Source organism: Microtus oregoni, unplaced genomic scaffold, assembly GCF_018167655.1.
Source record: "Microtus oregoni isolate MIOR12 unplaced genomic scaffold, Mior012 000008F_ref0000371, whole genome shotgun sequence".
Taxonomy (NCBI): domain Eukaryota; kingdom Metazoa; phylum Chordata; class Mammalia; order Rodentia; family Cricetidae; genus Microtus; species Microtus oregoni.
Window position 1 is genome coordinate 49,018,220 of NW_024543067.1, and position 27,789 is coordinate 49,046,008.

The window sequence follows — 27,789 nt, forward strand, 5'->3', positions numbered from 1 at the left end:
GAGTCATGTCTCGGCTGGAGGCCTCCCAGAACACCCGGTGTGGAATCCCCCGCACGCGCCCCTCGGTGCGTACCCAAGCAAGCCTCACGTCCTGTGTGTCAAGCTTTGTGAATGAATGATGTACACGCACTTGGAAAACTATGCTGCTACCGGAGCGGGCCGCAGCGGTGACCAAGCCCTCAAGAATGCGTGCAGAATCAGACGGACTTTCCCGAGACCGTGGCAGCAGCCCCTGCACGCCAGCTACCCGCGCTCGCCTTTCTCACCAGAAGTGGCCCGAGGCCCTTGTCCAGCGACCCGAGTAGCCGGGGCTGCGCAGCGTTGCGGGGTCCGGGTCCGGCGCGCCCGCCCTTCCTTTCGCTTTTGGGAGGCCGGCGGTAATTGGCTGCGGGAGCTAGGCCCCGCCCCCGCCGCCCCGCGGAGTGGGCAGGGCAGACACGGGACCCTGGGCCTGGGCTCCAGGAGGAACGCCCTAAAGCGGAGGCGAGCTGCACAGCGCCAGCACTGGCCAGCAGAGCGAGCGCCGGGGACGGAGGAGCGAGCGAGCGGGCGGGCGGGCGAGTGAGGCGCGGGCGAGCGAGGCGCGGGCGAGGCTGGGACCCGAGCGCGCTCTCTGCTCAGCCAAGTGCCAACTTCGTGCTGACGGGCTGGGTGTGCACCTTCCCGTAGGGCAGGCAGTCAGCGGGAATTTGAGATTTTAGGGAAGAAAGTCGGCTTCGCCCTGTCCTCTTCCCCCCAGGGTTCAAAATCCCCATTAAAAAGCAAAACATTTACAACAAACTTGCTCTCATCCCGCCGGCCCCCTCAACTCCCGGCACCATGAAGGCGGCCGTCGATCTCAAGCCGACTCTCACCATCATCAAGACAGAAAAAGTGGATTTGGAGCTTTTCCCCTCCCCGGGTGAGTGGCGACATCAAGGCCCCCACCCCAGCTCTGGGTCCCTTCCACTTCTCCTCTGGGTTGCGCTGCGCTCCCTCAGGAGCCAAGGATGCAGAGGCCAGGACGACTGACTGTTGGTGGCCCGAGACCCTTGTTTTTTTTTTGGGGGGGGGGGCGGTATTTATTTTCACAGCTGCTTTTTTTTTTTGTGACTAATGGGAAGAAACTTATAGAATTTCCAGCGTCTTAATTCTGGTGTTTCAATTTTCACACATAAGCGAGAACCTTCACGTTAGCTAGGGGGGCTGACACTGCCTCTCAGGTCACCCCCTAACTCCGTGTCTCCCCAGAATGGAGCTTAATGGGAGGGCTCTGCGGAGTGCTGAAAGGGTGTCTGGCGAACTGCCTGGCCTTCAAGCACATTTCCAGCACTCTTGAGTCCTGAGCGCCTCTGTCACAGGTTCCTTAGGGTCCTCTTTGCTAGGTTGAGGAGGTACCGGGAGGAGAAATGAAATGAATCTGTTTAATTTGGGGATTCATGTAGGTTACTAACTTTACTGGCTTTCTCTGCCGTGTTTTGTCGTCTGGTACCAAAGGTCCTAGAAGCAGGAAAGCATCCCAACACCAGATGTGACTTAGTGTCGTTGGTTCATGGTTTCATTTAGAAGGCTTAAAGGACTTAAAGAAGAGAGGGATAGTAAAGACACTGAATTCTGTCTTAGAAGGAAATTTTAGTGCTCAACAGATGGAGTCAACTCTTCAGGATCTCCGAAACTAGCGCAGTTTGATAGGGAGTTGTGCCTCCTCTTAGGATAGGGAGCCTGCAGCTGGCCTCAAAGAAGAGCAACTTTGGAGGTGAAAGGATATAGAACGATACAAGGAGAAGGGGATGCATTTTGGGAACTAATCAGCTGTCACAAAGCAAACCTCTATTGGGTCCAATTATCAGTAAGTTTAGTTGCTGTTCCCTAACCTTTTTCTCTGCAGGAGTGAACTCTGTATTTTAACCCTTTCTTTAAACTTTCAAACAAACAAGCCAAAATGAGGTTTTGACATTCTGACATGCTGCAAAATGTTAATAAGGACATTTGGGTCCCATCCCTCGTCCCCCCCTTTCCCGACTCTCCTGACATTCATCACAGAGCTGACTCTGTATAAAAGCTGGGCTTGTGTCTTGTCACAGTGTGATGACAGTCAGAACCGTGCTGAGGCCTTTCCTGGGCCAGTGGAGACTTCTCAGGCACTTAGAGCTACAGGTAGAAACGATGCTCTCAAGGTTGTTTTTGAGTGTTCAAGGGAGCCAGAAGTTCTCTGTGTTACAATTGATTGAAACCATATATAGCAGAAGTGAAAGGATGGTTCCCAGCGAAGATATAAACTCAACTAATAGGCCCTTTCCTTAAGGATGGCTTGTTTATATGTGCAGTGTGTGTTTATGGGGAAGAGACAGATTTGGGCATCTGGGAAACATCACGTATATTATGTTAGTTCACATACCTGTCGCAAGTGAGAGCCCCTTGCAGCACGTGTTTCAGATCATAGCAAACAGCTGAAGCATGTTTTTTTTTGGTAATTCAATATTAAATATTTGAGATTTTAAAGCATTTGATGCTATTACTTCAGTTATTGATAAAAATAAATTGTGGGGCAAGTAATTTTATTGAGCTGTCCCACCAGTAAAATAGATCTGGGCAGGCCTAATGTCATACACAGTGTCTTTACACTGGCTTTTTCTCATCAGAAAAAGTGTTCAAGGAATGCAAGTTGGAAGTGAACCTGAACTACATGGTGCATTTAAAACCAACTTGAGCCATACAGTAAAATCCATTTTCAAAAAATAAAACTAAAACTAAAAATAAAAAGCTTCCAAGCCACCGACCAGGTTTTAAAAGTGAATGTCAATGCAATGCAACAAAGCAACAAAATTTCCTTTGGGTCCAGGAAATCCGGAGTCTTGTGCTATTTACTATGATGAGATTTTTTTTTTCTGGTACTTTCTTAGAGAAAATGAATAACAATAATTTGTTGATCATTATAATTTTTTTCTGGGTTGTAGTTGCATTTATGTAAATATTACGTCCTTCCCTCAGATGGGGAGGTAGAGGCACAGAACAGTTAAGCCACTTAGGCAACATTCTCCATAGAGCCAGTGGCCGAAGAGAAATGAGTCCCTATTTCTGACTTGTCAGCGTACAGACACTGAGTAATACTGCAGGTTTTCTTTGGGAAGTGCAACAGAGAAACTTCAATGGAGACTTAAATTTTCGGGTTGCAGAGATGGAAGAAACCCCAGCCAGGAATGCCAGCTTTCACGAGTAGAAGGATAAGATATTAGGTGCAGCTTTACCTGGTCCAGCAGACTCATAGGCCACCTGTGTCTAAGTTGCATGGCTTTGCATCCAGGACTGTGACCTTCGTGATTATTGTTTTTTTTTTTTCCGTTATATTGTTTAGTTTCTTATGTGTGGAGACAAGTGTGGGGTGTGATGTTACCTCGAAGATTAAACCAGAACTTCCTTCCCCTCCCCTTCGCAGATTCCTAGATTCAAAGAGATGCAGTGGGCAGTCTGAGGGTTGAAACTGGAGATAGAGGAACTGGGATACCTGTCAGCCTCTCTGTGGCTAGGACTTTACCGAGAACTTTTATTCACTTTGGCTTTATGTTGAGGTCTGACAGGATTTTTGACTGCATCAAATGTCAAGTTAATATATACTTTAAAATAACACTGGCATTCGATTTCCCTTGTAAGTGTAAAGCGGGGCATACTATTTCATTGCACACTTCTCTCGGGCCTGATATAGGTTTAAACCAAAGGTAGTGTTGACTTGTTCCTGGTTCCTTCCTGAACAGTGGATGAGGCTATGACAGCAGGGTGTGGGAGCAGATGCTGCTTCATTATTCCCCTCCCTCCTGTTCCACTCCACCTTTATAGGGAGGAGAAGACAGCGGCCATAGAGGAACAGTTTTCATCCTGGCTGTTTGCCCATTTCTAAGACTTAAAAGGTTCAGCCCCTACTTCCATCTCTCTTTGAGGATATCCATCCCCTGGGGACTGTTACAGTTCTTCGAGATAGGAAGAAGCAAGTGCTTCTTAGTTTGGGACAGTCTTTGTGTCACTGGAAGCCAGAAAGGGGAGAGTTCTGGGCCTTTTAGATCACTTGCTCACCGTGGTTCTAGATCCCTCTTACCACACAGTTAGTGACTAAATAGCCCAGTGGTTTAGACAGGGACTGTGGAGCCAGCTTGTCTGGGTGTGAATCCCCAGTTAGTAGCTGTGTGACTTTGGGCAGACTACTTAATCTCCCTGTGCTCCAGCTCCTGCATGTGTGAAATGAGTGTATTAATCCTTGGATGAAGATGAAACCCGAAAATGTGGAAAATCTTAACTCAGTGCCAGACCGGTCATGGAGTCTGTTGAGCAGTTAATGAAAAAGCAAGTCAACAGAAACGTTGACTAGTGTAGCGCTTTCAGAAGACCTTGGCAAGTTTGGTAGGGAATCTGGAGGGTGCTGTATATATGTGCCCCAAATCTACCAGTTGGGGAGGAAGGTAGAGTAGAGAACAAGATTTCCTGGCCTGACATCTCACCTGAGCAGCTGTGCTCTGAGCTATAGACAGCAGGTATGGCGAGGCAGAGCATCTGGGAGGCCCAACTGCTGCTGTGCACGGTCCAGAGGCTGGTGTCTTCCTCTGGGTGATAGAGCCCGTCAGTGATACCTCAGAGCAGGAACTCTTCCAAGTCCAAAGACAATGGGGACATTTGCAGAGTTTTGGGGGAAATGTAAAGTTTTTTTCCATCTTGCTTGGTTGAGAAATATGTCTTGTCCAGTTATTATAAAATATCTCACATTTTATTTATTTACTTGGTTGGCAGAGCTTGCATTCCTGGCATTTTTTTTTTGTTGGTTTGTGTTGCTGTATTTTTTTTTCTTTGTCCATGTAACTTTTTTTTCTTCCCTCTTAAAGAGGCCAGACCACCCTGTAGGAATATCTTCTCTCCTAGGAGACAAAGCAGCCGTGGTCAACTTCCCCAAACCAGCTTGTTCTGGGCCCCACCACAGTTTCTGCAAAAGCAAGAGCTGGTTAGCGGCTGCCAGGATTTTCCAGGAAAGAATCTCCCTGTTTCAGAGCATGGTGGCTACAGCGTAATTACAGACGGAATGAAAGCTAGCTCTGATGGCATTCCCGGAGCTTATGTTGATGGTAGATTCTTGTTAGCCAACTGTCGTAGGAACTCCTGAAATGTGCATCGGGTGCACTTTGTATGTTCACACGCTGACACACTTGCTCGCGGGAGCACTTGATCACCCTCAACTCGGGGGAAACGTTACTCATCCCATGATTTTTTTCAGATGGAGAAAGTGACATTCATAGACATCCATACCTTTTCTGAGGCCACACTTTAGAAACTTAGACACCGGTGAGATTGTGGCAGGCATTTTGTACCTGAAGCAAAAGTGTTGTGCTATTTTCAGCAACTCTGGAAATTAAACCACAGTCCACTTTAGATAAGAAGGCAGTGCTGGCTGACGCTTTGGAGGCTCAGGGACTATAGGGGTTCCCTGCCATCTCTGAAAGACTCCCCTGAACTGAGTTGTCACCTGTGTACCGTAGACAGCTTGGTGAAAGGGTGTCCCCAGGCATGGCCATCCAGATGTGTATCTTTTGGAAGACGCTTACAGTTCCAGTCACTCTGACCTCAGATGGTGAAGCAGAACCAAGATTCTGTTTCAGTGACTTTCAGGCATTCCAGCCTTGGTCTCTGATGGGACCATCAAGTCCCTGACCCGCTAGCTTCAGCCCATTTTATCTCCCTTGTCACTGGTGCTGCCGTGAACTCCATTGTTTCAAGTCTGAATGGCGAAAGATGCTGACTGGCAAACTGAAGGCAGTTCAAGTTCGATTTCCTGCTTTGTAAGGAGGCTGGGGTTCATTTCATTTGGTCTCTACACAGCAGATAACCGCTACCTTTCCCCCTAAAAGTTATTATTTTTGACTCCAGTTACTGTGTCAGGGCATACTGTTCAGAGGGCCGATAGGGAAGGTAGGGTAGTTCCATCAGACCACAGCTCACTGAGAAACAGACTGCGGTTCCCCATCCATGGTCACCGTGGGGATTCCTTTACCATTGCCTTATGGAGAGTGTTTCTTCAAATACTTAGAATCCTTGAGCCATGCAGCCATCGTAAAGAGGAACTTGTTTATGAATAGATAGATCCATGCTGTATTTATTAGTTCCATAATGATGCATTGTTCCGTTCTCTGCTCAGATGGAATCACAAGTAGCATTTTCCTCTCTGCAGAATTTTAGATTTTTTTCTGCTTATAGCTGTTACACTGTCCTTAATTCAGGATTAGAAAGGTCAGAGCTGTTCCCTAATCTGTCCTTTTCACTCATGATCATCTCTAACTACTTCTCTCTTTAGTTGGTTTGAGGATGCCTGTTTACAAAACTTCAGTTAATGTTTCCCAAATTACACCAATAAGCTGTTTTAACTTGAATACGTATCTGAAGCCTATGTCTGTCTGAGTTACCTTTTTTCTTGTACCTGGCTAGTCTGTGATCCTTATGCTGGAAGGAATTGATCTGTTATAGGGTGGTAGTATATAGTATATAGTATATATCAAGGCAGAGGCCTGTGATAAAGTTAACATACTACAGTACAAGTTAGAAATCTTGATGTCAGGTTCTTCCCCGCTGTCGCTGCTGTGCTCAATCCTATCACTACCCAAAATGCAGTGGGTGGGTTGTTTGTTTTGTTTTTTTGTTTTCCTTCACATACTCGTCAACTGCTTCTTTCTGGAGCTTTCTGTTCTGTTTCAGCGAGATAGAAATTGATCTTCACAGTGTTATTAGACCTTGTTAGCTCTGAGGATCTTTAGGCAGCTGGATTTGAGATCCTGGAGCAGTATAGATAGGATGATCATATATCTTACCACCCAAATGACACTTCGGAAGGTATGTGTATTAGCAATAATCTCAACAGAGCGATAAAACGTCAAGTAGAACCTTCCCATCAGAAGACGGTCTCCAAGCTTAGGCATCCAAATTTAGTCCAGATTATTCTCTAGAACATTCTCTGTCAGTTGCTCATTTTTAGGTTTACACTATTCAAAACAGGCAAGCTGGACTAGTCGGAGTTTCATGTTTTCCCTCGACTCTGAAGAGCAATAATTTCAATTCATCTTCCATGTAAAGCATAAGGTTCCTTAGCCCCCGAGACACCACCTCATACTAGTTTATACTGAGTGCTTGAAACTTGAAGAAGCCATGGGTAACTGATGAGCCACGAAGTGTGTTTTTCAGAGTTCCGCAGGGGAACTGTATACTTTTTGCAGGAAGGGTGTGTGTATTGGGGCTGGGGGGCAAGCAAATGTGTGAGTGAGAAAAATGAACTTTTGAGTTGGGGAGACAGGAAATATCAGTATATTAGTGAAGATAATTACAACTTTGTTTTGTCGTAAGGTTTATCCAATATGAGTTTTTATAATGTTAAGGTTAAATAAAAATGAGGTGAAAAGAAAACAAAGTGGGTTTTCTTTTTGTCTTTCAAGTGGATGAGAACAAAACAATATTATACAAACCCTCATCTGTTCAGGAGGGGAGGAACGGTGAGTTCAGTTACAACATCCCTTTTGGCTAAAAAATGAGAAGGAAGGAAGGAGGGCAGGAAGAGTACAAAAGCACTAATAAAAGAATAAAAGGAATTTAAGTGGCATTTCATAGACTTTTAAAAACATCCTCTTCGGGACTAAGCATTGTCTTGGACCAGAACTTTTTGTCTCAGGTAGCGTGGTGAACAGTCTTTGGGCCTGTTCTGGCTGTTTGTGATGCCATTTCCAAACATGTAAAACACATGCATCTGTGGCTGGTCAGGACAATTCCGATGTTATCTTTCTCACGTGCTTGCGTCCAGGGCTCCTTGTATTTTCTATGCCTGATGAGTGTCTTTTTCAATAGTTCTTGGCTAGAATTCTTTCAGTAGTTCATGGTCAGTTTTCTGGAGATTAGGGGCCCCTTGGAGGCATTTGAAGGAGCCACAGGAACAAGGGAAGAATTATTTTTAATATAGAAAAGCATGATAACATTGCAAGTTTGGAAGGAAAGAATGATTTGGAGAAAAAAGTATTGATCATAGCGTAGAGAGAAAAGTTAGATGCCTGATTCTGAGAGACACAGGGAATCTCATGAAGACCTTTGCCCTTCAGAAAAGGGGGTGGGGCTGGAGAGATGGTCATTACTTAAGAGAACATACTGCTTTTGCAGAGGATCTGAGTTCTGGGTATTCAGAAACCCTGGCTTGTATTTCACAGCTGTTTGTAGCTCCAACTCCAGGGGACCCAACACCTTTGGACCCAGTGGACACCTGCGGTCCCATGCACACTCCCTCACAAGCACAACATTTAAAATAATAAAAAAATTTCAACACTTAAAAAAACTATGGCAGTTTCAAGGACAGAGCAGGGTTACTGAGTAGGCTTTTGAAAGGGCTGAACTTTTTTTTTCTTGCATTACTTTCCCTCCCACTCATACTGTTAGTTGCTAAAACCTCTATATCAGTTTATCAGAATAGGCGTTAAACCTCAACGAACATGGCAGAATCAATCAGGTACATATTTTGAAGGTAAGAATGGAAAATAACTTAGTCAGGCACTTGTGTTTATAGATGAAATTCTTTTTAAGGCTTTAGGAGCTCTCACTATAGGCCAGGCCTTGTAACTGTTCTTCAATTAATGGGGTGTGTGTGTGTGTGTGTGTGTGTGTGTGTTGAGTGAAACTCTTATTTTCCTAAGGCAATTCCTTGTCATCATTCACATTAAAAAAAATAACGTATGATGGTCTAATTTAAAGTGTATTTTTGAAAATTCATCACAGAGAGCTCACAGTGGAAAACTTTTCATGTGACTGATTTTATACTGATCCTTATTTTTCTTGCTATTTTTTTTTTTTTGCCTAAGTTTTTGGTTAATGTCATGACTTGTGCATAGGTTTTCTTACATCATCCAGGTACTACTAATGTTCAGAGTTCAATGGAGAGTGGGCATGATTGAAGAACATGGCCTATCAGCAGAGTGGAATTAAGTACCATGTGTGATATATACAGCTTACTTTGTAGGCTCAACACCACAGACACAGAGACAGAGAGATCGAGACAGAGAGACAAGTCACAAAGTCGGGAGGGATGCTGTGTACTTGTTTGTGTGATTTTGGGAAAAGCAGTTTTATTTATTCTGAATTGCACTTTCTTAATTAGTCAAATAAGTTAGCTAAAGAAGATAACCTGCACGGTTTCTCTTAACACTGATACCTTGTGACTTTAGGCCACAGTAAAGGCTGGTAATGAGCTAGAGAGAGCCCTCAGTTGTGTTGATAGGTCACTGAGGAATTTGGGGTACCTCTGTAAAGAACACATCACAGAAAGGTATTAGGAATTGATGAAGGAGTTGCTCAGAGCAATCATGAGTACCACATGTTAACTGAGTGCTCCACTCTTAACCCCTGCCTCAAAGTTGTCTGTGGTCATTTCTGAATATGTCATCTCAGGGTAATGCTGGGCCAAGAGTCATGTCTCCTCTTGGTCTCCTAATACACAATTTCCTTTTTGCATAAGTTCTGGTCGCCGGACCAGCTGAAGGCAGCTCCAGTGAGGGGTCTGCATAGGAGGAAGAGAGATGTGGGTTAGTAGTCTGGTAAGTATAGCAGCCGACCCAGCTGTGTCCTCACAGCTGCCCATGTGGTCTGAGTAATGGCTTATTTCATGGACGCTGCCCCTTCTTGTTGTTCTATTCTGTTGAGAAACAGTCCCCTCCTGCAGCAGGAATGTACTCTGCTGCGAGCCACCTCAGCACCCATTCCTGACAAGCCCAGTGAGTCAAGGTCCTTACTGCGTGTTTGCACAGAGGGAAGGGCCCATGCTTGCTTGTGGGACTCACAGGTGGTTCCTGAGCAGCAACCAGCTGACCCCTCCATGGGCACGGCCGGCCTGGTGGAGTTGGGGGCAGACAGGGTGCCACCTGCTTTAGCCTGCCAGCCGTCCAGGAAGCTATAACCGTGCACTGGGTGTGGTAAACACCGACCCTCTCGCTTCTCAAAGGTTGCCTTTGCGGCTGTGGAGCTGCCTACGCACATTGGTTATCTGTGATCTCATTTTATTGATGTTATTTCTACATTTTGAGAAAAATCTGTCATAGTTGCCAAACAAGGGCCTAAGTTCAGCATGTCTATCTGGGAGGAAAACAAGGAAGATTGCCATTTAATTCTTATCTAGTGGGCACATCGAATTCCTACTCATCTTGGTTTTCTTGGTGGTGTTGAGTTTTGTTCATTTTTTATTTATTTATTTATTTTTTAGTTTTTGGATGTTAGGTTTCTGCCTAAAGATCCACATTGTTTTATCCTATTCTGTGCTAATCAAGCATTTCTTCCCATTTCACAGAAGTAAGATGGTAAACCTTGTTGTAAAAGTGCTAAGTACTGTTTGCATTCAAGCCCAGCTGCAGCCAACTCTAAACTTAGATGCATGCCATCCTCACGGCTTTCTGAAGCACCTAGATATTGAATTTGGAGGGGAAGCTAGGTCTGCTATGCACATTTAGCAGTCTGCCGAAATACGCCTCATAACTTGTTATGTGTTAAAGTTGGACACATGACTTTACCCATCAGAGATCCCAGTGATCTTCTGAAATGCCAATATTTAGTGAATAAGGGGAGCATATAGCAGGGATGCCAAGTTCTTCTCTCAGTGTCACATGCAAAGAAATGACAGAACCAAAGCCGGACTTGGTCAGATGTCCTGGCATGTCCATTCAGCCACCATCTTAAGTATTTCTTTTGTTTGACGAACACCTACATAATAGCCACGATAAACACTGGCATGAGATTGAAATGTCAACAGGATACCCACCCCCTTCTCTCTTGCTGGAAGTACCCTTCCTCTGCATATTTTATACATCTTTAACGCGTCCCACATACCTGGGACAAATAGGGCTTTGGACAGGTTGCCTAGATCCTTGTGGTGTCAGATCTAGGAGAATGTCATAGATCTTCAAAATAGCAGGCTACTGGGCAAACTGAATAGTATGACAGGTTAGTTGCTCTTTGGACTGGAGAGGGAGGGGGAGAGGAGTGGGGGGAGGGGGAGAAGGGAGGGAGGAGGGGGAGAAGGGTGGGAGGAGGGGGAGGGAAATGGGAGGCTGGGAGGAGGTGGAAACTTGTTTTTTTTTTCTCCTTTTCTCAATAAAAAAAAAAGAAAAAAAAGAAAAAAAAGAAATGTGGGTTTTTCTATAGGCTACTGGACAAGTATGCACTTTTCCATTGTGAAGGGTTGAACTTGAGCCTTAAGTAATTTTTTTAAAGCATCCCCCAACCCTGTTTACTTAATTTAAATTAAAAAAAAGTGCTTTGCTTTGGTCTTCTAGACCTTAATTTATGTCATGTGAGGTCCATTTTGATGAGTAGAAGGAAAGTTGGACAGCCAGAAGCATGCTTCTGGAAAACAACAAAGCAGAGTAGAAAATTGTGACTGTTACAGTACCTGTTATATAAAGTAATTGTATCCAAGATGCATACAAGAATTAATGATATCTTAGATGACTAATTTATTCTTTCTATTTAAAACAGAGGGTATTTGCTAAGGTACTGTGTGTGTGTGTGTGTGTGTGTGTGTGTGTGTGTACTCAGAGGTTAGTTAGATTGGATCAGATACCTAATATAATGTATTATTATTCTTAGGAAAAATCAGCACCCTCGCCGATTTGATCTTTGTTTTGGTCTTCCTGGAGGCCAGTGCATTCCCCAGTCAAATGACAAACTCTTGGCCTGAGAAGTATTCTTATGGGCTTGCTACTGTTTCCTTGTAAGTGGCTGTAAATCCTAAGTAACCACCAGTACCCTGGGTTTCTCTGGATGATGGAACATGGGGAGGTGGAGATGGGAGAGAGGGGATGGTACAGTGGATTATAGCAGAAACAGAAAGGTTTTAAGTTTGGTATTTTTTAGTCTGAACATTCAATTCTTGTCAGGAAAATTTTAGAACTCACATAAAGTCGATCTTAATGCATCCACAAGGTGAGTCTTCTTCTCAAACCAGGGTCAGTATCTGACTTAGAACCCCTTACTTGTGAGTAGCCCAGAGAAGGCTTAAGGGTTGAGCCCTTGATCTTATCTTGCCTAGCTTTAACAGTTCCTTTGTTGTGGATGGAGCTGGCCTGAAGAGGTCCTCATCTCAGTCCTTCTGCGGCCTGATGTGAGACTCAGGATGCTGAGTCTGTTTTTACCCCAGGCCTTCAGGTAATTGCTAGCTGTTCGTATTCTCTGTATTCTCCTTGAAGGATGCTGCTCAGAGTGAGCTGTCATTCTTTGGAAGAGAGAGTAGGAGAGTTCATAGGTTAGAAAGTGCCCGAGTCACCGATGATGCATGGAGAGCTGTTAAATTAGTGGGAGATGTGGTGCAGAGAGCTGATGCTCAGTACAGATGAGCTCTCCAAGGTGACTCACATGCGTCTGCACAGGGGAGCTCATACAGATCAAGAGTCAGTCGTACTTATATCCTGATAGAAATAAAGTATTCTACAAGACATGCCAATGTTATTGTGCTCTACACATTGCTGTACTTGAGGCATAAGGGCTGAGAGTGGTGAAAGTAATGTTTGTAGAGTACCTCCAAGGCACTAGGAGCATTTAATAATTTTCTCAGGGCCATAGAGGCTCATAGTCACAGGTCTGCATTTAGAAAAAATTAAAAAAAAAATCCTAACCTAAACAGACACGCCTATTTGGAGAGACACCTTGCCAATACTCTTAAGAGAAAGCATTGATTCCTGGGATTCAATTCTGTGTGTTCCATTTCCTTCTAGGATCCTCATCATCAGGGTTAGGAAAAAAAAATCATCCAGTTGATTATAAATATTTACTGTAGGGATGGGCTTGAAAATTTTCCACCATGTATTTTCAAGTCTAAGATGGGTGGATGAAAGGTGTCTATCAAATTTGCTAAACTTGCATACAGAATTCATGCCTGGGCCCCCATGTTGCCGACTGGAAATGGGGGGGGGGGTGATGTGAGAGCTCTGCCATGCCTGAGAACTTTCCAGGGAGGGGACAGAAGTTTAGGCCTGGAGGCCACTTGATGCAGCAGGAATGTTTGTAGAAAAATAAACAGGCACATGGAATAAATCAACATCTGCCTTCTGGACCCAGGCTAACCTCTTTAAAGCAGGAGGCGGAGCAGCAGGGGGCGGAGTCCTTTGCCGACTCTCTTTTTAAAAAGGACACTTCAATAAGGCCTCTCTTAGGGGACCCTAGTGACAGTTCTTTTGCCCTTACCCACAGTCTTCTGCAGTGGGTGGCCTCATAGGATAACTTAGACATTTCATAGACTCCAGTGGCTTTGGGGCGCTTATTGGACAAAATAAGAGTTTCAGGGAGCCTTGGTGAGTTGCTTTGGCTTCACAGGGCTCGCTGGTTGGCGGGCACTGCCTGCTGGCATGACTCATTCGGTACATGAACAAAGATGAAGCAAGGCTCTGGTTGCTCCCAGCTGCCATGCCTTGTAGGAAAGTAATATTTCCAGTGTATTTACCACTCGACCCATTCCAAGGGGTTAGAATTTGGGTTAGCAAAGGCTGGCACAGGGTGCACACTTGTCTCCTCCTACATAGGCCACTCAAAGTGTTTGCGGAGCTCCCCCCGGTTCCTGTTCCAACAGAATCTAAATGTGATTCATCTCATTTAGTCATTAGTGTTGGGTTCTTAAGTTTGTCAGGCGGATTTAGTTGTGCCGTGGGTTGCTTAGCATAATCGTCTGTTACAGAGCATTCTCCTTTCTTGATTGACAGATGAGAACTAATCAAAAGGAAAGGCTCATAGTTAGGTTTCCAGTACGAAGTGATCTCTGCCCTTGGGTCAAGCATATTCCTCAGTAAAGGCACCTGAGATGGCCCTGCTTTGATTTCTGGATTGTCACTCCCAAACTTGTCCTAAGGCAAATGACTTAGCTTCTCCAAGTGTGCTTTTCTGGATCCACATAGGAAGGTGGTGATAAAGCCCTTCCACGGTGATGGAAAGGATTAGAGATAATTCCAGATAATTCCTCTAAATTCCTTTTCCCTTCCTTCGAAGCACACCACGGGGTCTCAGGAAATGGTGTCCCCATTGTCTTAGCCCACCGGGTTCTGCCCCAGTCCTCCTTTGCTGCTGACACCGTTCTTACTTTGGTGGTTGTTAAAACTGCGGTTGCTGTTAACCTGGTTACAGAAAATTTTCCACTTGACACCCCTTTAACCAAGTGAGCCAGAGCGGTCCTGTGGCTCATTATTTTCCAGTCTCTCTCTTCACATACTTACCATATCTGAGTTCGGGCTTTGGCCAGGTTTCCAACTGCAAATCACTATTTTCAGACATAGTCCTTCCAACTTCGACAAGGAGGCTTCGTAGGATGCTTATTATCAAAGCTCCAATAGTTTTCGGTATCTTTGCCCAAGAACTCTTGTCTTTTTTTTGGGAGGTGGCCAAGACCATGAGACTTAAGGAGGAAAACTACTACCAGATACCCCAACTTAGCAAGTAAAGGTTAGGGTCACTTGCTGAGCCAGGCTGTCCCTCATCATAGGTGCATGAGTGAAGGTGTAGGCGAACTTTCAGGACACAGAAGCCTCCCACTGTCTGTCTTTCCTCAGGGTTCTTCATCCTGTTCATGAACAGGCACCTGCTCTACCGTCCCGGTTCATTCAGACTTTCCCTAAAACCCATGCATCTCTGGGCTTCACAGTTGATTGGTTACCTCAGATGATTTACAGCTAGACTCTGGCACCAAGGAAAGGGGATCGTGTGCCTTTAAACAGCTGTGTGCCGGTGTGTGTAAATGTGCTTGCTAATCCAGTGACTAATTCAGTATATTATAAAGAGCAATGAGCCTGTTGCCAAGTTGGGGACCTATCCCAACTGGAGGGTGTGTAAGGCTTGGAGAATTATTTCTTAAGCACATTCTCTCCCTCCTCTGAATTTTATCTCATATGTTCCCTGAACTACAGAGTCCTTCCTTGCCCTCTTGATTCCTGCCCCTCAGTTCTCCTTTTCTCTTTTGTCTCCTGTCTCTGGTCTCTGTTCCCTGCTTTACTCATCAAGGGTGCTGCCCATGCTATTTGAGCAAGGGCCAGGGAACCAGTCAGTGTTGTGCTGGGACATTCCAGGGGACAGAACTTATTAGCCAGCTAGAAAGTTGCCTTAGATGCTCTTGCTGTTACCGTGTTGTGACTGGGCCTTCTTCAGTTCCCAATCTGGGATGCTGTGCCCTGCAAATGTCTGTTTTCCCGAGGTCCCATCTTATCTGTCCCTCTTCTGTTACCTCCTCGGGGTTGGGAGAGAAACCTTCAGCCACAGGCGGGGACCAGAGTATAAGGTGCATTTTCTTCTGAGGATTTTTAAGTGAGGGCAGGGGAAGCCTCTTTTGGGCGTGGCTTGGGATTAGTGTAGTGGCTCTCAACAGTCCTAATGCTGTGTCCCTTTAATACATACAGTTCCTCATGTATGTATTAAATAAAATTATTCTGTTACTAATTCATAATTATAAGTTTGTTACTGGTACCAATCGTAGTGTAATTATTTTTGGAGATAGAGGTTTGCCAAAAGTGTTGTGACCTACAAGTTGAGAACCACTGGACTAGGGACTCAAGAGTTTCTACCCCCCAGAGTCTGGGGCCTCTACATAAGTGTTCCCAGAAGTCACTGACACCAGGTGTCTGTTCTGGAAATGGCCCTTGTCCAGCTTCTCCCACAGTGTCTCAGGGAGGCACACACAGTCTAGCTGTCATCTGAAGCATTTCCATGTGTCAGAGGTGGGTGTGGGAGGTCCCAGCCTCTCTTGGTCTTCCTTCACCATAATTGGCATCATACTTGTCACCTTGGTTCCCTCCCATCCCAGGATGTCTGCAGGCTCCTCCTTATCTCCCTTCCCAGAGCTTCTGGAATCCAGCCACATTGGTCTCTCTGCAAAGTCTTGGCATCTGTGCAGTTGGGAGCATGCATTGCTGTTTGCATATTTACCAGCATGGTTTTAGTCTCACCAGAAGGGTCACTTGTTAGTGCAGGGTCTAGGCTGTCATTTTTCAAGGTACTCCCATTGCCCTCTGAGTCAGAAACGGTTTTTTATCTCTTCTGATAGAATTCATATAGCAGAAGTTCAGTGGCTTTTACTACATTCACAGAGTTGTGTAATTATCACAAGTGCCTCATTTCAAAATGACTTTGGTGTTCCAGACAAACTTCATGCACACCCACGGCCTACAGTGGACACCCATGGAATAAAGGCATGTCATCAGTAGGGACAGGTTCCCAAGGAGTTCTCAAAGTACACTCTTGACGGAGTTCTCCATCTTCCAATCCCCAGGGACCTACTTTCCAATTGCCTCTCCCCAGCACTCAAGGGCTGCTCTACTCTGCCGGCCCCTTGCTTAGGCTTCTCCGTAGAGTAAGGCCCGGTACTGTAGGGTGGAGACGATGGGTAATGAGCGCTTTCACCAGCTGCATACAGACACAGGCCCAGGGAGCTTGGGCTGTGGTGGCTGCAATTTCCTAATGGCTTCCTGATGAGGCAGAGCCAGTCATTAGCATCGGATGAGGGTAGTGCATCCAGGCCTCTCTTTCCCACCTGACCAGGCAGATGGGGAGAGTGGCTTCAGCTACTGCCTTCTTATCAGCGATCAGTTCTTCTCTGATCTCCAACTACTGGTCTGTCTGGCCCATTGATCTGAAGATTGGGCCTGCCTGGCGGCTGGGTCAGAGGCGCCCATAGCTGTCTGCTGTGGGCCTGTGCGGGCAAGACTTTGAGGCAGCGGCGTGATTGTCAGTATGTGAAATCTGGGTGCGTAGGGCTGTTATGAGAGACCCAGAAGGAAGAAGCCTGTGTAGCTCAAAGTGTTAACTAGGAGAGACATACCATTCCTTAAAGCTGTAGGTCCAATACTCTGAATGTGTCTGCTTTTAGGAAGAGAGGTGCTAGGATTGCTCCAAGGCCTCAGTCCCTCTGGGCAGAGGCAGGCAGTTTCCTTCATTAGATGAGGTTTACTTCATAAGCTTGCGCTCTGACTTTGGGTCCTGGGTAGTGCTGTATCTCCTTCACCTTCTCTGTATCTTGGTTACTCTGTTGGGCTCCTCAGAAGAACTGAAATGGAAATGTTGGAGAGGCTTCAAATGGCACAGTGACTCTTGGTTCTCCTTTCAGTGGTTTTTAGATGCAGATCTGCAGATCAGACATTAACTGATGTTTTCACTGCCTCTGCTTTGAGAAGAATGGCACCCCGGGTTTTCAGAGCTGGGGCACGTTCTAGTGTCATACCACCAAAGACTGCTTCTTTAATAATCACTGATATAGGAACCTTTCTCTTGGGGGAAATATCTATAGTTTTATGGTTGTCACTCAACCCTTGTGAGCTATAGTGGCAGCAGGTCGCCCAGGGCTCCACAGTACCCTTCACATACATGTTGGCATGTTGGATAGTTGTCCCTTGGGGATTCTGAAAAACATGGGGGAGGAATGATGCTAATCCAAAGTGATGCTCCAGGACTTGGTGGTGGGACAGGCATGGAGGACCCTCTTCTCCCAGTCTATGGCAATGAGTAAACAGGGGTGGTATAGATGGGAAAAATACTGGGCAGGGAGTCAGAAGGTCTCAGATTAGTAACCATGTGACTAAGTCAAGTGTGAGTTGCCCCCTGGACTTCCTTTCCCCCTTAGGAAAAGAAAGAGTTGGAGGTAGATGACATCTGAAGGTCCTTCTAGTTCTTCCAGGAGTAGCGTGGGACCCTTGGCCAGTGACACAGTCCTGCAGCTCCTCCTCCACTGGCAACTTCCCTTCCATTCATCTTCTGATTATGTCTGGTTGCCAGGCGGGAGCACCTCCCTCCCAGGAGGCGTTAAGGTTTTATAGCAAATTCAGTAAATTCTTTTCTGCGTCTTGGCTGCAGATGAGGCTTTGCATAGCCAGAGCAAGGGCATATAGAAGAACAAGACCAGAGAGGGGTAGAAAGCTCGGGCAGCCTGCATGGGGTACCAAAGCTGAAGAGGTACGTGGCCCAAATTATAGATTAGGTAGCTCTGCACCGACCGTGGAGAAGGCCAGATGACAGGGTTACCTGGGAACCTAATGGTACAAGGAGAGTAACTATCCTCTCTTCAAAGTGTATTTCTGGGTCTTTAACTCCTTAGCAGCTCAGGAGACTTTAGCAGGGACTGACTCTCAAATGATTCCTTTAATGCCTGAAGTCCTAGGGGTCTGGTTCATTAGAGACATGCATTGGGGTTTACAGGACCGAGGAGGGCCTTTAGTCTGTGACTAAAGCCTGAGGCTGTAAACTCCAGATGTTCCAGTGTGGGGCAAGGCCTCTGGTTGCTGGTGTGTTTTGCTGGCCTGCAGGGAATTTTGAAGGCTGATAGGCCCCGAGGAAGGCTGTCTCATGTCTTACCATGCAAACAATGGATGGGAATTTTCGCGTCTTCTCCATCAGCCTCGCTTCAGGTCTGAACGTTATGAATGCGAGTTTCTCAGCCTTCTCCACACTCCCACCATGTGGCTCCCATGTGGCTCCTTTGAAATTACACTGGGATGAGTCAGCAGGGCCTTTGGAAAGAAGCGGGTGTTTTGCCTGCAGGGAAAATGGGTGGAGAGAAATGAAGGAAGCAGGATTTGAATGAAATATGGAATCAGATCACATGTTCCACACCACACTTCAGTGGCCGCTGTCTGGTGTATTTTAAGGTGATCTTCATCTGAATTTTGTCTTTACCATCTGTACTGAGCGACTAGATTGCTTGCTAGTTGTGGCCCTGCACATGGTATCTCAGTTATCTTGGCAGCTCAGGTTTATTAGTGTGCCCTCCAGGTGCCCTGAAATGGACTTGGGAGTGAAGGGACTGGGGAAAAAACACAGTAGAGCCTTAAGCTATCCTCTGGGTCTGTTGGCTCCAGCAATGCCGTACCTTGTCAGCTCTGTGCCTAAGCTCTAAAATTATAAGATGCTCACCACCAGTTCCTTCTCAACCCTGGGGGAGTCTCTCTTTCACATTCTGAGGAGTTTAAATGAAAAGGAGGAGAATTGCCTTACTTCGACTTCCTTTAGCTTGTCTATGTGCTGTTTTCCCAGAGCAAGGAAGGAAGCCACTACTGGAGACTCAGAGGCAGGAGTGGAAACCTGATTATTGCCTCATCGGGGATCTGCATTGGTCCCCAAATTTCTTGCCTTTTGGAAAAATCTAGCTCTGTGCTTAGGATTTGTAGGACTGAACCCAGTGGGCATGGTTGCTGACTATTGGTTGCTTGTTAGTCCTCAAAGATGCAGGCGACAGGTATGATGTAGTTAGGCAGCAGGCTAACAGCTCACAGGGACACACTGGGGGTGGGGGATGGGCGCTCTTTCCTTACAGCTTTCTTTGATTCGGAGGCTGTGTGCATTTTCAGGTTGTTGTCTATTACAAGCTAACCAGACCACTGAAAGCCATTTTAGTAAGCTGGTGGGAGGAATAAGAATCCCAGAAACTCAGTAGGGTGGGATTAAAATTGATTATCACAATATGAAATCATGTTAGAACAAAAGATGAAGGAAGACAAAGCGATAAGAGGAAGTGAAAGATCTTTACTTTGTTTGCCTCTGCATGGTTCAGTCCTTGGCCTCTTGTCAGTGGTGCTGGGCTGAACCCAGATAGAGCACATCAGGTGTTCTAGCCTTGAGATACACTCTCAGTCTTGTCTGTTGGTCCCTTTGTTCAGCTCCAAAGAAGTGAGCTGGGCAATGTCCCCATCGAAAAGCGCTTTTGTAGTGTCACGGCCTAGTGCAATGAACAAACCTGATAAGACCACCTCATAAGACTGTTGTCTCAGGAGCCCTAGCTTTGACCTCTATGGGCTGCTTGATTCGTCCTTGGCATCCCTCCCTTCATGAGCTGTGTAGACAGAGGCCTTAATTGCCTTTCGGGTCTGCCCATCTCAGAGGGGACTAGAGAGGGCAAGCACGCTCTCCACTTGGCTAGAGACCTAATAGATTGAGAAGGAACAGTGTGAGCAAAAGAATAGCTCATTCCTCAGCAGGCCGCTTATATGGTGACCTCATCTTCCTCCCAGCTCTGGTCCAGTTGGAGCTATGCATACAGGGCAGACTTCCAGTTCCTCCTGTCTGGGACTCACAGGGGCAGATATAAATAGACCAAGACTTTGTCTGTAGCCATTGTTCTCTGACTGCCCATTGTTTCTGGTGCTGAAGCCTGACCCACTGCCCCTCCCCCGCCATTGCTCCTGCCCCCACCTCTTTCTCTTGGTGTGCAGAAGTCTGAATTTCAGACTGGGTTTTTCATTTGCATTTGTTGGGTGCTGGGGGAGAATCAACCTATGGTATAGATCAGCTGAATCCTAAGCCTCCTATTTTGACACCAGCAATGCTTTTGTCTGAGTCTTTCCTTGATATATTTGTGGTGGAGACAAAGATATGTGGATGTGTTGATAGTGGAATCGGGAGGATTTGTAAGGGGTTGAACACCTGTCCCCACAGGGTTTGATTAATGTGCCTGTGTCAGAGTAATACATAGTCTGTGGTCTTGCATTATAGCGCTCAGTACTTGGCCATTGCCTTTTCGATTTTTTTCCCATTTTTTTTAATATCATCAGGGGCTTAGAATAGAGCAAGATGCAGAAAGCATTCTTAGTCAGTTGCAGATGGTGCAAAGGCTGGGATAGATAGCTAATAGGGTGTGTGCAGATTCTTGCTATGAAGATTTTTTTTTTTACATGGAGAAGTATGGATCAAAACAGTGCAGTTTGCTGTAGATCAATGTGAAGTCCTGTTTTGAAGCCAATAAATGCCAGGCCCTAGGTGTGGGATTGACGCCCTATGAGTTCACATGGAGCTGGCGGTAGAGTTTGGCTGTGGCAGGATAGTTGCCAGTGTTCTTGATTTTCGATGATCATCTCATTGGTCTCAGTTTACCATAAAAAGTAGGGTATTCTCTGTGGAGGTTTATGGTGCTCTTGAGGGACAGAGAAGTGCAGGCTTTGCAATGTTGCTCTTAGGTGAAGCGAGAGGCCCCTGTGAATGCTTGTAGAGGGTTTGAAAACCTGGACAGAGGGATTAGCAATGGGGAAGGATAAAAGCTGAAAAACCACTACTACAAGGCTTCAACAATTAGAACTGGGTCTGAAGGCCACAACTCCTCAGCAGGCGTTTTTAACAAAATGGGTATGATTCCTCTTTTCATAACCATCATAGCTAATTAATGAAACTGAAAGGCTCACCAAGTAGGGCACCACTGAGTGTCTTTGGCCAGAAGATTGTTAGATAGAGCAGAATGCTGATTTTTGCCCAGGTTCTGCCTTTCCCTTGACTGCCACTCTCTTGTCAGTCTGAGACACATCGTTCTCAGATGTGTCTCATGGCGCCACGTTAAGCATCTCTGTCTCCTCCACTGAGAAAATACACTTGCACGCTCATTTTTTTTTGGTCATGGTTTTTCTGGTTTGAATACAGACAGTTGCACTGTGTGAATGTTTGTAGATGTGCATTTTTCTTCTCCGTCCAGATTTATTTATTAAAAGAAAAACACATCTGCATAAAAAAGCCTCAGAACACAGGAAGAATGTCTACTTTGTTTTTCTTTCTGTAGCACCAAGACATGCCGGCTTCCTCTGAGGGATTTTGAAGACTGGCTTTCATCTCAAACAAGGCTTTTTTTCCCCCTCCACTGGAAAATTGTCCTTTTTAGAGGGGAGGGGGTTTAAGATGTATTTATATAATCTCTAAATAAATAAGAAAACGGGGAAAGAATTTCCTTTCAAGCTTCACGGAAAATGTCCCTTTCTGAACATCATCAGCTGGAGTAAATTGAGGCATCTCTGGAGCCCCTTCCCACTTGGCCTTCTGCCTCTCTTCTGGCTTGGTCCTCCTTGCTGTCTCCTCCTCTCCCGCTGTCTCTGCCCAGGCAGCCCCCCAGCTCCTCTCTTTCAGAACATCTTCCCCGGTTAGCTTTGAGCCCCTGAGCACTCAGTGAAAGAGGACTGGCTCTGTGTTTGTTTCCTGCGTGGGAGGGAGAGGCAGGCCTTGAGAGAACAGTTCAAAAGTGCAGGAAAACTTTACCTCTTCCAGCCTAAATAAACGGGCTTAGCTCCATTTGTTTGCCCAGATTTTTCCTTTGCCCATGGAGAAAATGTTTCATTTCTACTGTCCTGGATTTACTTTCCTGGGGGTGGGGGTGCCCGGGCCGCCCCCTTTTCCCCATATTTTACCTTCCAGTGAAGTACCACTGAGGTTCTGAGCCAGGAGTGGGAACAGGTCAGTCCAGGGAAGGGAGGGTTTATACAGTGGTGTAGGGGCATAGTGGCACCTGGAGCCCCGTGTTATAGCTGCTGCCTGCTATCTCCGGGATTGAGGTCTACTCTTCTCTGAAGCACGCTACATCCTGTGGCAAGCCTGTCTTTTCTGTCTCCCTTGCTTGTATTTTTACAAATAGACAGAGAGAGGAAATATCTACCTTTGTGTCTAAAGATCTGGACTGGAATTTCTGGTTGCGTCACTTTCCTGTTGGCCATGGTGGTGAAATAACTGAAGTAGCCTTCGTGAGCCTCAGTTTCCTCAGCTGGGGAGTGGAGGAAATAATACTAAAACATTCGGGAAAACACTTTCAGCGGTGTAAAATTCTGCTTAAAAAGTAGTGATGGTAATAATAGGTGGGAAGCCAGTGTGAGATTAAAATAAGTCGATTGTCCTAATAACCCTCTTGGGATGGGAGATGCCGAGGCCATCAAGACTCATCAGTAATCCATAAGCAACACACCAGAAGTAGTACCCCTTGCTGGGATAATAACAAGATGTAGAACGTCAGATAGTTTCCATCATTTTGAGAGGGGCTGTTCGATGTCATGCCATTACTGAGAGCCTTCTGACCCTGTCATGAGTATTTTAGTTACAGGGTAGACTAGTAATATCGGAAGTATAAGGGCTGGGGCTGGGGCTGGCTGGTAGAGAACTTGCCTAGCTTGTGCAATGCCTGGGTTCCAGTTCTCACACTGCCAAGCCAGAAGGCATAAGACAGAGAAAGAGTCATCAGTGTGCAGCATGGCTGTGTGCAGATCCAGGCACATCTACCTAGGACGTCCACGGAGACTATGGCCCGGCACTGTGTTTATCAGGACCAAGGGATCACACTGTCCTGGGACGCTATAAACTCACAGGCATATTGTGTGGCGAGAGCTGAAAAGAGCCACCTAGGATGGAAAGGCACTGAAGTATGTGACCACCTTGTAAACAGCTGAAAGCGACCCTCTAAGGGCGTCCACATTCTGTCCAGGTGCTGCTTGTGCAGAAGAGCTCTGCCATAGGGTGGTAGGACTTGAATCCAGGGCTAGCTGTATGCCTTCTGCCATTGAACCACACCCCTTGCCCGCCAAACATTGCTTTAAACTATGGGAGAATCACTGAATTAAAGGCCCATAAATGATTAGTATGGTTTGTTTGGTGTAAGCAGAGACTGCTCGCTCTTTCAGAAAATCTTCATATATAGGAAAGAACTTTGAGTACAGAACTATACATTTTCTTTGTGTCCTGTTGATTCTAACGTGGCACTCATGGGAAGCTTTTAAAAACTAAAGATCCCCAGGATTTGTGTAGGTGTGAAGTGTTGTCATGGCAAATATATTTTAGATGATGGCCACCAAAAGAATTTCCCCCTTGCAAGTTGGGTTACAAGGTGCAGAATGAATAATGTTCCTTCATTGGGGTGGAGAGAGAGAGATTCAGTGGAAGCGGTTTTCCTGAGCTTGCTGTGCCTCTGGGGTGTGCTCTGCCATGACGGTTGTGGGACAGGCACGTGAAATGCCAGCGTCTAGTGGGACATAACAGACGCTCAGCAGAGTGTGGTGTCTTAATTGAACTGGCGCAACTTTTGACAAGAAGCAGTGCATGAGATTTTCTTTGCAGTGCCTGGAAGAACAGCAGGTTTCAGGGATCTCTCACCCTCCCAGGTGTACGGAACTGGGAAAATGAGAACAAAATGAAGAATCGAATCTCTGTCTCGAGACCATTTCTTGGGCCTTCGCTTGCTGGGGCTGCTAGAGAAGATTTATATTTCAAAGGCCTTCTAGCAGGGCATCTTCATCCTCGTGTTTCCTCCTTGGGTGTTTTGGGTGGGAGACTTGAGCCGTCCTAGGGACAGAGTCAGAGCACCGATCCTCAGGACTCAGGGGCCGGTTCTCCTTTCTGCCTTCTCTCCTGGAACGGAAGAGCCTTTCTGGGTTTCCCTGAACACCTGGAATTGATTTGGGTCCTGCTGTGCCTTCCTATCCATGTGCTGAGGTGGAGGATGGTGGAGGGGCTTGGAAAGAAATAAATCCAGTGATTAAAAATAGCTTTTGCATGTCAGGTGCCTGAACGCATTTGGGAACATGCCTGCAATCCCTTTTGTCTGGCAGGTCTGAACTCCGACGCTGCCGAATTACAACCGCTTTCCTTTGTTTTTCCTGCTTCCCTACCATGTAATGGTCAAGGGCTCATTGGAACCATGTGTGAGCCTGGTGACTCACCAGATCCTCAGGACCTCAGTGGTAATAATGTGTTAAAACTCCTTTTGGGGGATAGGGCAGGGGATGGGTGAGGGGAAGGAGGGGGGAGTCTGAGGTCACTTCCTACAGATGTTCACTGTGCCTGGTGGACCCTGCACACTGCTTTCTCAGGCTCAGAGCAGCTTGGAGAACCCGCTGTCCTTTAGGAGACCCTCTCTTTTGTCCTAGGCCAGCATTTCTCTGAGAAGAGGCACCTACCTTTGATTTGGCATGGTGTCCCCGGTGTGTGTTCTCTGGTGGCTGTGTGCATTGGCACAGAGAGATGCTGTAATCTGAGACTGGCTCACGTTTTTGGACGGCCAGGTCACTGGAGGGTGAATTAGGGATTTTCTGTGCCACTTCTTGCTGCCTTCTTTGGATTAGTTTTTACTGGCTGGTGCCTGCTGGAGGGTTGGGTAGAGGAGAGGGACTCATGCTCGATTGTTTGTTTTTCTACCTGATGGGAATCTATTCCATTTCTCATGCTGTTCCGTTGTTTGGAACAGTGATACACTGCATGACTGGAATGGGTGGACCCGGTGGGGACCCCCAGGTTGATGCCTGGTTATTCCTTCGTTACATCGCATCCCTTTATTAATGAAACCGGAGCCAGGGACTCCAGAAGAACTCCTGCCTCCCACCTACCCCTGGGATTGAAGTCATGTCTGCCTAGTTTCTACTGCCTGCTAGGGGACCCAAGAGCAAAACTGAAGGCCACGCTCCCTTTGTCTCTGCTTCTCCTCTACTGTCTGTGAAAGAGATAGGGCAGTACTCCCATTCTTCTGGGATGGTTGGCCCCTTTAGTGGGTGTGCCCTTTTAGAAGCCAATAGCAACTTCCAGCAGCTGGAGTTTTCAGCTCCTCTAGCCACAGCCATTTTTCTCCTTGTGTTATTCTCCTACACTGGGGTTTGCTCTAGGAAACTTGTCTCTTTGAAACTGCCCTTGTGATGTTTGTCAGAACATCAACGTTTTTTGTGTGCTCTTAGTTAGAGTTGAAAGTTCACAAGGCCATGAGCCATTAGGAAGACAAATGATAACTTTAGTCTTTCCCATGTCGGACATGGGAGTCTCAGGATGGCTTTCTATCCTGATCTGAAGATCTCTGCTTCCCCTGTGCCAATTTCTCAATCATGATGATATTGCCTTAACAGAAGTTCTGTGGTTCAAGTGGGCCAGTAGATGAACTGTAGACCTGGTTGGTGTAAGTACCAGGCAAGATAATTTCAAGCCCCATTTTCTTTGACTTCATCTATCTCTTTAAGTTTCTATTCTATAATACTTATTTTCTCAAATCCTCAAGACAATAGAACATTAGAAGATGAAATGACTTGTTGCTTGGATTATCTTTATTGTGTATTTGCATGTGTGTAGGGGGGAGGGAGACAGAGATACGAAATAAGGGTTCAGTACACTATTACATCTGAAAATTATCAGATCAAAATTGTAAAACCCAGTGATACAGGGGCTGCCTCTTAACAGAACTCTTTTTAGAGGTAAATTAGTAAGTGGCTTCCCTAGTGTGAGTTGCCTAATGGAGAAAGTGACAGCAGAGTCTGCAGATTTTGATCAAGACAGCAAGTCAGCCATACGCATGTCTCCTGCTCTCTTTTTTTCCCTTGTTTTTAGAACTCCATCTTTGCATTTGGGCATTCTTCCATTCATTTGTTTGTTTGCTTCTTCCCTTTCCAGGTAAGCTAGATGGCTTCTTCTGAGTTTCTGCTTACTCTGAAAACATTTCAGCAAATTTTGTGTAACTACTTAGTCCTATGTCATATGTCCAGCAACCCATCAAGGTAGCTCGGAGGTGAAGACAGACAGAAACTAGCCAGGTTGCTGTTTAGCCCGTCTGCTTCATGGGGATGGAAGGAAGGAAGGCTTCCCTTAGTCCCAGGAAAGGAGAAGAGCAGTAGATGCTGCAAACAGGGTTCCATAATTCCTTTTGGGATTATCTGTATGAAACGAAGAGTCTTGGGATAGTTTTAATTGTTAAAATATCTCATATTTATCTAATTTTTAAGCAAAAGTAAATCTTGTCTTTTACTGCTTCGAAATTTTTTCATCTCTCGATTATATTTATGCAGTCTGTTTGTTCCCTTTGGTAGTGGAGCTGAGCAGGAAGACCATGGATTTTCAAGAGTAGAAATCTGTCTTCTGGCCCTAGTTAGTCCATCTTGTTCTGTGACTCTATGCTAAGCCATTCTGGTGTCATCTTTTCCACATTTGTAGAAGGGGAACCCTGAAGCACTTCCCAGGACCTCCTGCCCAGGACTGTCGCCCTGTGGAAAGGTGTATGAACAAAGTCTTAAAAAGCTATGAGGTAGCTTCTCCACCTCTGTCTCCAGCTGCTCAGTTTATGGCAGTACCCAACCCAGGCCTAAGATCCCTGTCAAGTCTAGAGCTTCTCCCGGTGTAGCATTCACACAACATTGGATGCTCATCTGGGATTCTTGTCTTTGGCTCTGTCGCTCACTATCTTACCGGTGGATTCCAGATGTTGTGGTCATTTCTACATCAGTTGTTGAGAACAGCAGGAGAAAGAACTTGTAGTTTTATAAGGCCCTTAAGCCTTGAACCTCTTGCTAAGTAAAAGCTACCTCAAATAAGTTCTTTGTAACATTGGTATGAGCGGTTATATTTTAGAGAACTCCAAAGAATGGTAGAAGAAGACACACAAGATCCCTTTGAAGGGTTCTTGGAAACCGAACGGCCCTTAACTTGGACTGAGACACAAACAGACTAGAAGCTCTTGTTTTCTATTTCCCTTGAAATGGTATGGTGTTGTCGGGGTAGGCCACACTGAAATTCAGGCTGGTGTTTCCCTGCATTCCCGGTGCTGCTGGCTCAGTGTGCCTGGAGATTCCAGGAGAGCTGTCCTGCCTGCTCCTACTTCACATTGTGTACCTTGACATGGGTTTTTACCGTTGTCTTCTCAGAAATGTAGGGTGAGTCCTATGTTATTGCAGAGGTAGGGTCCTGAGGTTTAACATATGACTCTAGCTTCCGTGCATTGTGTTGAGAATCTCCAGAGGATTGGCACACTTTTTCTTCAAGTCTGGGTCTCTGCATTTTGAGAGCTGTGTTATTTGATTTTAAGATATTGTAATTATTACCACAAAGGCAATCTCAGTATTTTTCTAAGAAATACAATTAGTTAATGTTCCTGGAGATACTGATTAATGTCCAGATGCCGTTCCCAAGATTAGAGAGTATCTGTATAATGCAAAGTGTTATAGCAATGAAGTAAATGTAGGAACAGTAATGTCTTCTTTCCTAAGCCATGGCAGGTTCTCCATCTGCCACCTCCTCCTCCTCATCTTTGATATGAGTAATTAC

At 45.8% G+C, this 27,789-nt stretch overlaps 1 protein-coding gene across 2 annotated transcripts in view; it reads left to right on the forward strand.

The window, feature by feature from the left end:
• The first annotated feature begins 490 nt into the window (after positions 1-490).
• Positions 491-27,789, forward strand: part of Ets1 (ETS proto-oncogene 1, transcription factor) — a 60,078-nt gene continuing 32,779 nt past the window's right edge. For both annotated transcript variants that reach the window (XM_041657343.1, XM_041657344.1), the window contains exon 1: positions 491-901. In XM_041657343.1, coding sequence (XP_041513277.1) covers positions 820-901 — 82 coding nt within the window. In that variant the 5' untranslated portion in view covers positions 491-819. The remainder of the gene's footprint in view (positions 902-27,789) is intronic.